The sequence below is a fragment of the Ictidomys tridecemlineatus genome, chromosome 6 (assembly GCF_052094955.1).
Source record: "Ictidomys tridecemlineatus isolate mIctTri1 chromosome 6, mIctTri1.hap1, whole genome shotgun sequence".
NCBI classification, from domain to species: domain Eukaryota; kingdom Metazoa; phylum Chordata; class Mammalia; order Rodentia; family Sciuridae; genus Ictidomys; species Ictidomys tridecemlineatus.
The window spans coordinates 162140530-162154866 of NC_135482.1; the positions used below are offsets into that span (position 1 = coordinate 162140530).

Sequence of the window (14337 nt, forward strand, 5' to 3'; positions counted from 1 at the left end):
CTAGCACACAATTGGGGGGTGGGGGCACACGATAGAGTACAAGGAATTGGACATAACGTTCCTATGTTCGTACATGAACACATGACCAGTGTAACTCCACATCATGTTTGACCACAAGAATGGGATCCTAGTTAGAATAAGTTATACTTCATGTATGCTTAATATGTCAGAACGCCCTCCACTGTTATGTATATCTAAAAAGAACAAATAAAAATTTAAAAGGAATCAAAGAGCAAAAAAAAAAAAGCCAGTGATACGGCCACACCTGAGAAATTCAGAGGGCTTACAAAACGTTAGGATAATTTGGAAACTACTTCTGGATACACAAATGACTTAACTCAACCTTATAAACAAGTGCACAACACGAAGTCTTAATATTTAAACCATTTTACTCTTCCCATAGCTTTAGCTTGGGAGTTAAAGTGATGAACTGCCCCAGTTTGTTTTGAACTGGCAAATTTCATAAGCAGCTGAGGAGCGGCCTCACAGCCCATTCAGGGCACTCATTGCCCCACACCAGATTTCCAATGTTATCAACTTCCCTTCAAGTATGAAAACCAAAAGTAACAGAAGGGAGAAAAGGTATGTGTGAGAGGGAGAGATCGGCTGTTGTAAGTTTGGTCATTCTAGCTCGCACTGAGTAGCTACTGGAGGTATAAATGAAATACAGCTAAGTGAAGATAGGCTATTTAACACAGTCAACCTTCCCAACAGTTCATAAGCTGACTTTAAAAAGGGAGTGGCTCCTCTGCTTAAAGAATATTGTGATGGTAGTAGCAAATGGCACACAATTCTAAATCACATCTAAGTCCCATCTTGGGAGACCAGAGGGTTATTTTGAAAACACACACATTACCTGTCCTTTTCCACAACGACAGGGGTAGGGTAGGACTGGTTACTTTTATTGCCAGTGCCCAACTGGCCGTAAGAATTTGCTCCCCAAGCATACACTTGACCTTCATCTGTTAATACTAACGTGTGTGCATAGCCACAGGCAACCTGGAAGGGGAACAAAACAATCCTCTCAGACCTACAGAGAGAAGGAAATGTCTCACTACTCCCACCCACTAGGTTAAAAATCAAAAAACAAAGCGAAGGAAAAGGCAGGCAGCCCATATGGGAGACGTTAAGCTAACCAATACTCCACCCTCCCAATACTCTACCCTCCCAATACTCTACCCTCCCAACACTCGCATGGGCTTCCCAGTGGGTGGGCAGGCAGCAGAGGCCAGAGCCCAGTTCACTATGACCTTCACATGGTTTTCTTCATGCTCACACAAACCAAGGGGTGTGGGCTGAATGTAAGAAAGAGATACTTTTATTCCTTTTTCTGATTATTAGAGGAAATGTACTCAATGCAGAAAATAAAGTATAAATATGAAAAAGTACTCTTTTTAGTTGTAGATGTACACAATGCCTTCACTTTATTTATGTTGATGTGGTGCTGAGGATCGAACCCAGTACCTCACATGTGAGAGGCAAGTGCTCCACACTGAGGTACGGCTCCAGCCCCTGAAAAAGTACTCTTAAGATCAGGGTTGCTTTTTTTCTCCTATTTACATAGAGACAGATATATGCATCATAACTTTTAATGATGACATTGTATATGCAGTTCTGTATCTTGTTTCTTTTCACTTACTGTTACAAATAGACTTTCTCCTATCCTTTAGAATTCTTTGTAAACATCATTTCCATCATATAGACTTGGAATAACCTCTCTAATCAACTTATTGTTCTATTAGTCCTTTTTTTAATTTTTTGCTTTTTCTTAACTAATTCGATAGATTTTTTTCTTTGGTTCCTTAGGACAGTTTCCCAGGGGTAGAATTTTAAGTCAAGAGATCTTAAGATTTCTAAGGCTCTGAAACATCGTGCCAAAGATTCTTCATGAAAAGCTGTAACAACTTGTATTCCAGAAGCTATGCATGACAGTACCCTAGAAGTAGACATTTCCTGACAGGTACAACTTAATTCGGGGGAAAAAGAGCCTTTTACTTCAGTGAAAATATTCAAGGAGCTGATCTTTTCATTCTGCTAAGAACACTACATTTTAATATACCAGTATCTTTGCCACCAAAGATCAAAACATGCACACTCAGACCAACAGTGGACGTACCCGCTGGACACGAATGCCTTGCAGAGCTGCCACCCTGCAGGGGGTTGGCTGGTTGCCACTGCTGCCAAGTCCCAGCTGCCCGTTCCCATTGTAACCCCAGACGTAGACCTAGGAGATGAGAAACACAGAGCTCACGGAAGACAGATGCTAGCCCATTGCTGTTAGGAGAAACATGCCATGCTCACCACACTGATGTGTAAAAAGCTTTTTAAACAAAATGTGAAATAACCTTCCTACCTCCCCAGTGTCCACTACTGCCATTGAGCACATCTGTCCACACGCTATGTTCATGACTACTTTATTCTGTAAACAGCCCGTGACTCTTCGAGGGATTGGCTGATTTGCTGTTGACCCAGATCCTACCTGCCCAGAGTTATTATAACCCCAGGCAAATACCTATGTGAAAGAAAAGGTTGACAAATGAAACGTGTTAATTTATAGAGTCTCAACTGGACGCTGACAGATGCTTACAGCACCTCACCGTTTCTCCAAAAGAGCCTCAGAACCAGAAATTCTCACATGCACAGGCAAAGAAATTCTTAGAAAAGCCATTCTTACCCAATGTATTATTTTATGCAGTTAGATAATAGGTGTTATCTACCTAAACAGTAATAATTACGATCAAATGTCACATAAGACAAAAATATCTACTTTGCTTCAGCCACATTTTTCGACATTTCTGAATTTTTTAAAAAATAAATAAACTCAGGCTGGGGATATAGCTCAGATGGTAGAGGGCTTGCCTTGCATGCACAAGGCCCTGGGTTCAGTCCCCAGCACCACATAAATAAATAAATAATCTCTTCACTATATAGAAGAAAAAAAAACACATCCTTTTAAATTTTGCAGCAGGGCTGAGGATAGCACTCAGTGGTGGAGTGCTTGACTAGCATGTGTAAAGTGCTGGATTCAAACCCCAGCCCCACACAAAATAAAAAAATAAATAAATTTTGCAGTGATGGAAGTCCTTAATACATACAGGTAAACTTCATAATATAAATACCACGACTAAGAATTGTTACCAAGAAGAAGACTGAATTTGAAGGGGGCAATTATTTTAATCAAACCATCACATTTCCACGACTGCTAAAGGGATCTATAGAATGTTTTTTATATATATATTATATGTATATATTTAAAATATATATATTTAAAATCAATGAGCTTTTATGCTGAATGTTCTCACCTCTCCATCAGCTGTTAGGACCAAAGAATGGTAGGACCCACAGGCAACTTCAATGACTTGTTTATTTGACAAATTAGTAGAGATATGACAGGGCACTAAGCCATGATTCGTTGTCCCGTTGCCCAGCTGGCTGTAAGCATTATGACCCCAGGTAAAGACTTCTCCTTCTGCAAATAAAAAAGACAAAAACCAGCTCTTAAAACATCTGCTTCATTATATGAAATTATAGACTGATGGGCTGGGGATGTGGCTCAAGCAGTAGTGCGCTGGCCTGGTATGCGTGCGACCCGGGTTCGATCCTCAGCACCACATACCAACAAAGATGTTGTGTCCGCCGAGAACTGAAAGATAAATATTAAAAATTCTCTCTCTCTCTCTCTCTCTCTCCTCTCTCTCACTCTCTATTTAAAAAAAATAGAAAAGAAATTATAGACTGCACAACTGCTACAAATGAAAACTAAAAACTCAGCTGCAAAGAGCTAATCAATTTCCTTAGTCTACCAAATTCATTCTGTAAAAGAATCTATTTGGAAAGTATAAACTGCCTTCTACCTCAAAGAAAAAAAGATAATATTTAAATTCACACAGTTATAATAGCTGTACGATGGGTTTTAATAATCAGCAAAGAAAATTTTCTAAAAATAATGGACAAAATATTAGATTGAAAGTTAAAAGATTGTAAAGCTACTTAACTTTTCTGGATCTTAGTTTCCTTATCTATAAAATGATCACTAAGTTAGTTTTTAAAAAAATATATTACCTTATTTATGTGCAACATACACAGGAAAGTTCATTAAACAAATATTACAGTTTTATGAATAATTATAAAGCACACATCCATATAGGACTACTCATGTCAAAAATATAAATTATGATTACCCCTAAAGACCCCTCATATATGCCTCTTGCATAAAAGAATTTATTTTTTTATGTTTTTTGACTTTATTTATTTTACTGGGGATTTAACCCAGGGCTGCTGTCCCACTGAGTTACACCCCCAGTCCCTATTCTTTAAATCTGATCTTGAGACAGGGCCTTGCTAAGTTGCCCAGGCGGGTGTCCAGCTTGCAATCTTCCTGCCTCAGCCTCTTGAGTAGCTGAGATTACAGGTGGGTGCTGCTGCACCTGACTCCCTATTTTTAAATTTTACATAAATGGAATCATATGGTGTATACTCATTGAAATGATCAGTCTGTTCTTTGTTTCTGTTTTCTTCAGCCCTTTTCTTAAACAACCTCCTCTGCTCAGCTCACCAGGACACACATGCTAATTTATGGAAAGAATTATTGCCTGATTCTAAAATTGGAAAGAAAAGCCAATCAAGATCTTTAAACTAGTTGTAAAGCATCCTGGTGCCTTGTTTCCTGTGTGCCTGGCTCTCTTAGACCGTGTGCTGCTCATTGCCATTGACCTTAAGGTTGTGGTCGCCTCAGGCCGCAGATGAAGGTCCTTCCTCTAGAGGTGGTCGGCGTTAACTTCTACCAGTCCAGGACCTCTAATAAATTCAGTGTGAGATTTCTTGAACCATCTAGTCTAATGTGAGTTAAACATCCACAGGGGTCCACGGTCGCAGGGTGAGGGTTTATTTCATTGCTCTTTTTTCCTGCCTGTTTTGCTCAGGGCAAATAATTCTGTTCAGGCCTCAGGAAGTGGTCAGTCCTTTCCTGAGCCGGCACCTTTTGTGGTCCCAGCCTGCCTGGGCGGTATTCTATCATGCTCCTGTGAGGCAGGACCTTGATGAAAGTCCCTTCCCTTCTGAGTACTGCCAAACCACAGGTCAGTGGCAATGGAGTGGCAGAAGCCTTGAGAGAAAAATGGCTTCAAGTTCTCTTCTAATCTCTTAGTTAACACTTTCTATTAAATCTAGTCTGATAATTCCTTTCTGCCTTGTCAGTGCTTTATAAAGTTATTTTTAAAAAGAAAATATATTATCTAGAATTGGGTAGTTTTCAGTGAAGAGGCAGTCTGAATAATCTAACCTAGTACTGCAAACCAAAAAAAAAAAATCCCTAAAACATAATTTTTAATGTGAAATAAACATGTAAATGAATATTTATGAAATTTATTTTCAGTTTAAAAAAATACAAATAAAACGAATACTAAACTTAAAGAAAACTCCACTGTGTCACTTAATTACAATATCTCATTTAGAATCCATGAGCTGGCCATGAGCATGTTCAATTCCTTGGATTACTAATGCCAACTAAAACCTTCCATCACTATTCAGTGTAAAAGCAGCACAGAATGAAGCATTACAGGGGATGCTGGAGTCAAGGGTTAGTCTCTCAATTCATAGATCAGGAATTGAAAGCTCAAAATGTGGATTTCCCAAGGTCCACAGGGAGTGCAGCACCTCCTACAGTGGTCACACCTCTAAACAGAAGGGGTTCACTGGGCCTAATGTGTTGTCGTTCACTCATCTTACATGCCAGTAAATGCTAGATTCTATCTGCTGGATCATCTTACACTGATACTCGGATACATTCCCATTTCGTGTTGTCCAGCTCATGGTCAAGTTCATAGGACAGTGCCAGCAATGCTCGCCCCATCTAGAAAATACGTTCTAGATTTCAGGAGCGGGACTCGATTTGTTTCTCAACAAATAGAGCAATGGCTAAAACTCTCCACTGAATATCTGTTACCTGTTGTTGCCAGGACAATGTGTGGACCACTTCCATAGCTGAGACAGGCTATCTTTTTGCCACTTAAAGAATCCAGTCTTCGAGGTTCAATGGTGCTCTGGACATCACCTAACCCCAGACAGCCACTGCAGTTCGTGCCAAGCACAAAGATCTGTGGGAAAAACAACTGTTGGTTCAAACAGCTCTATTTTTCATGAGCCAATAAGTTTCACAGTATTCTGAAAGCAAACTGCTTTTTTTAAAAAAAATTTTTTTTTTTTTAGGTGTAGATGGATACAACACAATGCCTTTATTTTTATGTGGTGCTGAGGATCGAACCTGGGTCCCGCCCATGCTAGGCGAGCACTCTACTGCTGAGCCACAATCCCAGCCCCGCAAACTGCTTTTTAGAGAATAAATATAGTTTGACTTTCTGTGCTGTTTTTAACTTTGATTCCTTAGCTCCTCTGAGATCTTTGATTTAACAAATCCATTACTAAAAACACGGGTGGGTAATTTTTTTTCTTGAGAATTACCTCATCATTTACTGTAGTATATAAAACTTCATTGCCAGCACTGCCAAAGACACAAGCCTGACGAATTAACTGCAGTTCTTCCTCGGAACAAAGGGAAAAAATTGGCCACTTTCCCACATCTAACATCTTCAAAGATGACAGAGTAGCCCGTACTGGCTGAAAAGGAAAAAAAAAAAGTGTATATATTAAGACTATTAATAAAATTTCTTTGCCCCATTCTGCAGAAGAGAGTTAAAACCAGTTTAAGGAGGAGCAAGTCCTGTCTATTTCTGAGAGGCCTCTCACAGCAGCAGGAATTGCTTCAAGCCCAAGGGCTTCAGTACTGCTCTCACGGCAAGCAGGCGCCAGAGGCCCGGGTGGCATCAGATCTCACCTATTAATTTTCTTTGAGGACACAGGAATCATCCAAGCTGAACTCTGGGGAGCTGAGTACTTTAAATATCGGCTAGGTCTTCAATGCAGCTGTGGAAACTAGGCTGGTTGTAAAAGCAAGAAAAGACAGAGGGAGGAGGGAAGGGAGGAGGGAGGGAGCGAGGACTGCCATTTCATCTGCTGCCTAAATCTTAGCAAAGCAAAGCCATGGAAAAGAACAATGCTGAAGGTGACAACAGGGAAGTGGTCCAAATGTCTTGTTCCCTGGGCAAGCTTTACCTGAACTTCAGTTTGAGAAGCTGGCTTTCCTCACTGTCCACTTGGGTCTGGGACTATTAAGAACAAATACCCCAAAAACATTGTATGAGTTTTCTAGAACAGCTGTAAAAAGTATGGCAAACCAGGTGGCTTAAACAATGGAAATTTATCATCTGACAGTTCTGAAAACTAAAACTTCAAAATCCAGGTGTCAGCTAGTTTGCTGCCTCCTGAAAATGCAGGAAGGATCCATTCCAGGCCTGGATTCTTGGCTTACAGATGGCTGTCTTCTCCCCTTGTCTGTTCACGTTGACTGGCCTGTAGGTGTACCTCTGTGTCCGAATTTCTCCATTTTATGGAGACACTAATGATACTTCACTTAATTACAGACAACTGTCAAAGTTATCACAATTCAATTTAAAATACAGCCTATGAAGATAGAATCAAAGTGACAGGTTGGGCATGTCGTCACCCACTTGATTCCTCACAGAGGTGCAGAAGCATGGCTCCACGGGTATACATTCAAAGGACTCGTAAGATCTATCTTGGTTTCTAATTTATACAACAGATATATTTTCTTCATTATGTTTTCCTTAAGCTAATATTAAAATCTTAAATGGATGCAAAAGTGGTTCATATCTCTCAGATGCCAGCTACAGGTGGGGGAGGGGAAACTGATGTGAACCAAACAGTAAAAGAAAGCTGGCCTGGAATAAATTATCGCCTCCGGCAGTGGTACAGGAAATCAGGAGGGTGCCTGAGCCAAACCTGGACCTAATTCTAGAGATGCCATTTTAAAGACAAACACTACCAGGCTCTCATTCCTTCTTCTAAGATTACATATTTTATAATATTTTTTAAATCTCTTTGAGAAAGGACTAAACATTGTTTATCTCAGAACCTTTTGCAGGATAATGTCATCTGTGACAGGAGGCCTGAGCTCCTCCTCATCCAGGTCAAAGATCACCTGTCCCTAGGAGCCCTTTTCTCCATCCTTCAGACAGTCATCAGTTCCCTGCTGGCCCCTTCAGCATTCTACACCCCATAATAACTATCTGTTGACATCTCAGTCATCATACAGTGAGCACCTTAAAGATGGATACCATCTCACTGATCTTCCTATCATTGACCAACTTGATGAAGTATGTTTCATGCAACAGAATACACATGCTCCAAGGGCATGATTTTTTTCTAACCTTGCCACTTTCTCCATAGAAAAGAGGAAGTTCTTCTTCCATATGGACTCAATTCTGTGTAGTCCCTGAGGAAAAAGTATGTGGTAAAATCAGGATCCATATGTCAGATTAAGTAAGGCAGGTTAAAATCACTTTAGTTCTAATCAGGGATGGTTTCGACCCCTGTAGTTCTAGCATTTGGGAGGCCAAGGCAGGAGGACTGCTTGAGCTCAGGAGTTTAAGACCAACCTGGGCAACACAGCAAGACCTCGTCTCAAAAAAAAAAAAAATTACTTTTAATTATCAGAGAAAATAAGCTGAGCTCAAATATGATGAAGGAAATTAAGCTCTGGCTGTGGAAGTTAACCGCCAAGAAAACCCACAGGGTATTTTAACTGGAATTCTCATGGGAATCATTCTGCTGAGTTCTAGAAAAGTAATCCCAGGATAAAACAGAGATCCTTATGTCTCTAAGAAAATGAGTAGAAAAATTTCATTTAAGAGTTGACATCTACAGGTAAGGAAAAATAAATTTTAGACCTTGGTCAACCTTTCTCTGGGATTGGAAAGTTCCAAATCACTGTGAAGAGCAGACTTATCAATTCTCAGCTCCACTGAAGAATATGGAGTTTGCTAAGCTGGAAAAAAAAATGGAGAAATGAATGAAATGGATGAAAGGGTGAATGAATGAATATGACTTTGTTTTCCTTTGTTTTAACAAAAAAAAAAAATCTGAAATGAGAGCCAGCAAGTGTATAACAGCAGCATTAAATGGTCTTGCCTTCACAACCATCTGCACAATGACTTCTCACTACCATGCAGAAGTGACAGCAGGGGCAGTCCTACGGAAAGATACCAGCATGTCTGCGCCATGGCTCACGGTTCATTACCTCACCACTAAAAATTAATATAAGCAAAATATTGTCCCCCCCAAAAGCAATTTAATAAAACTGTATTTAACAATGTTGATTTGTTTCTAATTTATTAAGTTGGGTGCTATTATATGCAATCCATCAGGTACTAATATCAGAAGATTTTATCTGGTATTTGCTACAGTAGATTTTGAAACTTAAAGATAAAAAACAAATGAGGCCAATTCTTTAATAGTTTTCTTTACCAATGTTTTACATACCCTTGAGAATCTTAGTAATCTTTTTTCCTCAGCTGTAAATAGTCTCTCAGAATATGAGGAATAAAAATATATACAGAATAATTATAATTCAAAACTATGGCAATTAGGAATAAATCATTATCTCTCACATTTAGAAAGCAAACTTAAAAAGACATGCTTGTTTCTAAACAGGATCACTTAGAAGTTTCTCACTTGTAAATCTATAAAACTTGATCTAGTTGACAATATGAAAAGATATTTTGCCATATTTAATACTACACATCATCTATGCCATTTTGGCAGATGTGTTTTATCCTAATTTTCTCTAAAACCCAGTATGACCACCACTGAACTTAACATATCGGTGTGCTTCCCAATTATTCAAATAGGCAGAGACACCTTCCCCTATGTATTTCCATAGGATTTTTTTTAAAACTTCTTAATGGCACCTTTCATATTCTGCCTCATGTCACAGTTGTTCTTATATGATTTATCTTCTCCATTAATTTGCAAACTTCTTAAAAGGGGACCATGATTCCTTTGTGGCTATAACCACTACAGCACTATGGCTCAGAGTGAATACGAGGTATATGTTGGAAGCATTCTTGGAATAAAGCTCTTGTGTTCTGGAACCTGCCAACCGAGGGTTGTATGGTTGGTTGGTTGGTTGTTCTTCCTTCCTCCCTCCCTCCCTCCCTCCCTCCCTTCCTTCCTTCCTTCCTTCCTTCCTTCCTTCCTTCCTTCCTTCCTAGTACTGGAAATCAAACCCAGAGCCTTGGGTATGATAGGCAAGCACTTATCACTGGGCCCCACCCCAGCCCCTTGAAGGTTTCCTTTTCTGTCTCATCCTAACTGAAAACACCTTTTCCATGACTGTCTCAAATTTAATGGAATAAAAAATAAAAAGAGAAGAGAGGAAGACCAAGGATGTGACTCAGTGGTAGAGTGCTTACCTAGCACGCCCAAGTACTGGGTCCAATCTTCAGTGCCACAAAATGGGGGAAGGGGTAATAAAAGAGAAGAATAGAGGGAAAGAATCCAAAAGTTATACAATGGGCGGAAGGTGGGAAGGAGGGGGGAGAGGGAAAGGGGAAAGTGAGGAAAGAATGAAGGAAGGGAAAGGAAAGGATATAATGGGGAGAAGGAAAAAGAGGACTTCACCTCACTCTGAACTTCAGGCACCTTTGTTCCAATGGAAGGGAAACGTGCTAAGATCAGGGAACAGTATCCTGGGTTTTTAAGTTGGAAAATAAATGGCTCTTTTCAGTATCCTTGGTCAATTTTAAGCATAATAAACTCTTTAAATAGGAAAGGTTGGAAAACAGGCCATTCTGTTTATTGGCTGATCAGGTTCAGGCATAATTACATGGATGGCATGTGGAAATCGCCACCTTCCAAGAAATGACATCCATAAGACTCAATTACTACTAAATATAAGATTAACATAATTTTATGTTTGATGGTCAGAGAGTCCTTCAATATTTAGAAATGATTTAAGATTAATTACTATCATCTGCTACAATAAAATTTTGTTGTTGTTGAATTCCCTGGCTCTGTAGAAAATGGTTGGCTTGTTTTTTGTTTTTGTTTTTCATGATACATACTTGATTTAAAAAAAAAAAAACCTAATTTTCCCAGTTTGTGCTATTTGAGGGATATAGTTTTTGGAAAATATGTGGAGATTTTAGTTATCCTGAGATCCACATGATTTCACCAGGCTATTATCATCAATATTGTAGTAGTATCTCAACATACATCTTAAAAATCCACAATATACCTACAGAAAACCACATTCATGATGAGCTAAACATGTATTCTAAATAACAATAGTATGATATTAATAGTTAAAAAACAGTTATCCTATTCCTGACACTATTTCATTTAATCTGTATAATACCTAAATAAACAATAAAAATGTTTCAATAATTTGACCAACAGTCACCAGTCACTCAGAATCAGAACTAGTATTAGACCCAGGACTGGTTCCAAAGTCCTTACTCTTAGATCCCCTACTGTGCTGTAGGTATATTTTAAGTTTTTCCTGTGTACAATCCAAATATATATATCCAACTATCTAAGAACATTACCTCTAAATGCATTTGTACCTGGTTGTTTTAAATTTCTGGAGCCCAGTATTCGGTCATCTTTAATCCTGTTGCCTTATAAAGTTGTCCTTGTATGTTGGCTTCTAAAACAAGGTTAATATAACTGAAAATACAAATACATAAATAAATTCTATTAGAGAAAAAAAAATATACTATCTTGCAAATTTAAAAATCCATTATTTATCTTGGAAAAATATTTTTAATTGGATGAACTCCTATGAAAAAATCAGCAGTAGAGATGTTCAATTATAAAAATATTAAGATTATAATATATAACTGGGATATATATTTTATTTGGTAAGTTTGAGACAAGATTTCAACAATTTGGACACTGACCCATATGTAAAAACACTTACTAAAAAAAAATTTAAACTGCAGCATTTCAACATAGAAAAATGAGTACTGGAGATCAAAGTACTTGGGCATACTAGGTAAGCACTCTACCGCTGAGTCACATCCTCAGTCTTCCTCTCTTCTCTTTTTAATTTTTATTCCATTAAATTTGAGACAGACATGGAAAAGGTGTTTTCAGTTAGAATGAGACAGAAAAGGAAACCTTCAAGGGGCCAGTGTTAAGTGCTTGCCTATCATACCCAAGGCTCTGGGTTTGATCTCCAGTACTTATGGAATACTCATATGGAATACTTAAAAAAATAAATAAATAAAAAGCTTTCAAACTTTTAGAAGTATAAAAAATATCTTTATGACTTCAGGACAGGGAAAATTCTCTTAAATAAGACATGAAAGCATAAACCACAAAGAAAGACCAGTAATGTTGAGCAAAGAGAAAAACTATGATACTACAGGAGAAGATACTTGCAACATATAAAACTGACAACTGGCAAAGGATTAGTATCTAAAATATACAAAGAATGTCTACAAATAAATAAAACAACACAATTAGGAAACAGGCAAAGGATACAGCCTATTCACAGAATTAATGCACACATTAAAAGATATTAAAATTCACCACTGAATTTATCATGGAAATGCAACCATAATAAAATTGATCTTATCCATCAGATCTGTAAAATTTAAAGAGGGACAATACCTAGAATTGGTGAGGATACAGATTGAAAGGCATTCTCATATCCTGCCAAAAGAGATGTAAATTGATACAATCACTTTAGAGAATAACTCCACAATGTCTGGACAACCACAACATCTTTCAATCTTTTTTGACACATATATGTAACTCAAACAAAAATTTCACAAAATAATTCTCTTACACTTCCTACATGAGATAGTTGGTGATATTTTCTTTTTTCATTTTGTCTATTCCTACTCTACCCTCCACTATTCTATTTTATCCTATTCTGTTCCAATTTAAAAGAAAAAGAGCTAAATGGCACATACCTATAATCCCAAAAACTTGGGAGGTATGAGGATGCCAAGTTCAAAGCCAGCCTCAGCAAATTGGTGTGGCCCTGAGCAATGGAGCAAGACCTTGCCTCAAAATAAAATTTAAAAAAGGAGCAGGTGATGTGGCTCAGTGGTTAAATGCCCCTGGGTTCAATTCCTGGTGCAAATTAATAAATAAATAGGAAACGATGTATTTTGCAGAATGGTTTCTTATACATTTCCTCATTTTATTTAATGTAATAAAAAAATGATACAGACTCATACTGTACTGATACTGTCTTGCAATATGGACAGAAAAATGGTAAGATAAGGACCTCCTCCAGCCACTGATCTCTGTCTTTTGAGGATCCAAACTGGACACTCAGGAGTCAGTGTTTTGAGTTTTTGGAAGAGTTAATTTTTCAAGACCAAATACATATCAAAGTAAGGTAATCTATTTTTTATTTCAAATGTTTTCCTAAACTTAAATAGTTCAACACTTTATTTCCAAATCACCCCTGATTGGGAAAGATTAACTCCTTATTTGGACATATTGTATTCAGAAAGTTTTTTTCTGCACTCTTAGTAACTACACAGTTGAAGCAGACAAGAAGACAGTCATTTGAAAATGTGAAAATATATCCATTCCAAATACAGAGAACAAATCAAATAACCATTTCTCTGTACAAAGCATATGATAGGCAGTCTGTACATATTATTCTTGGCAAAGTAATCAATAGAAATCAGTGTGTCTACCACACAATGTGCCATATTACTTGGTAGTGCCTCTGACATAAGTAATGAATTAAGCTGATTATAGGACATAACATTCATTTGCCTGGTTCATTCAACAAATATTGGTTTATTGCCTGAAGCAGACAATGAGTGCAAAGCAAATATGTAAAACAGAAAACCAATAATGTAGTGCAAAGGAATTTGTAACTCTCGGGTGCCTGAGTCCACATTAATGCACCCAACAATGGGCCTTAAGAGCCAGTACTTGGCAGTTAATTGGGGGCTTCTAAATGCTGGCAGCTGTACTTTAGAAGTGTTCTCAGTGGGAAAAATTTAAAAATTTTCTGCAGAGAAATCTAGTGTTAGTTATTTTTAAATTCAACTTGAGGTCAACTCTGAAGATCACATTTAAGCAACATAAAACATAAAAATATTTCCTTGCAATATAGAATTCAATGCCTTCAACAAAGTCAACACATTAAATGATGCTTATCTAATCAAAGTAAAAGAAAAGTAAACAAAACCAAATATCTTTTAGGACATCAGCACATAGTTTGCAGCATCAGTGTGTTAATGAGCTGCAGATCATGTAAAAGTCAATGAGACAATGACAGTTCCCAGGTATACGCTTTGCTGAGTCACTACTGACAACAGCTTTTTTAGTGTCATTCTGAAGTTATAGGTAATATAAATAGGTTAAAAAAATTATATATATATATATATATATATATATATATATATATGAAACATGATCCCCACTGTCACGTGCTTTTAAAAAACA

General features: G+C 37.8%; 1 protein-coding gene across 21 annotated transcripts in view; it reads right to left on the reverse strand.

The window, feature by feature from the left end:
- The window catches only part of Rcbtb2 (RCC1 and BTB domain containing protein 2), a 39064-nt gene that overhangs the window by 19525 nt on the left and 5202 nt on the right, over positions 1 to 14337 (reverse strand). For 3 of the 21 annotated variants that reach the window (XM_021729749.3, XM_005330197.5, XM_021729751.3), the window contains exons 2-10: positions 11481 to 11583; positions 8805 to 8902; positions 8286 to 8350; positions 6460 to 6615; positions 5945 to 6095; positions 3303 to 3469; positions 2354 to 2512; positions 2117 to 2224; positions 857 to 999 (exon numbers count right to left, since the gene is read on the reverse strand). In XM_021729749.3, the coding sequence (XP_021585424.1) occupies positions 857 to 999; positions 2117 to 2224; positions 2354 to 2512; positions 3303 to 3469; positions 5945 to 6095; positions 6460 to 6615; positions 8286 to 8327 (926 nt within the window). In that variant the 5' untranslated portion in view covers positions 8328 to 8350; positions 8805 to 8902; positions 11481 to 11583. Of the gene's footprint in view, positions 1 to 856; positions 1000 to 2116; positions 2225 to 2353; positions 2513 to 3302; positions 3470 to 5944; positions 6096 to 6459; positions 6616 to 8285; positions 8351 to 8804; positions 8903 to 11462; positions 11584 to 12531; positions 12574 to 14337 lie in introns of all 21 variants that reach the window. The other 18 variants (XM_078016011.1, XM_021729753.3, XM_078016010.1 and 15 more) reach the window with 11 other exon arrangements.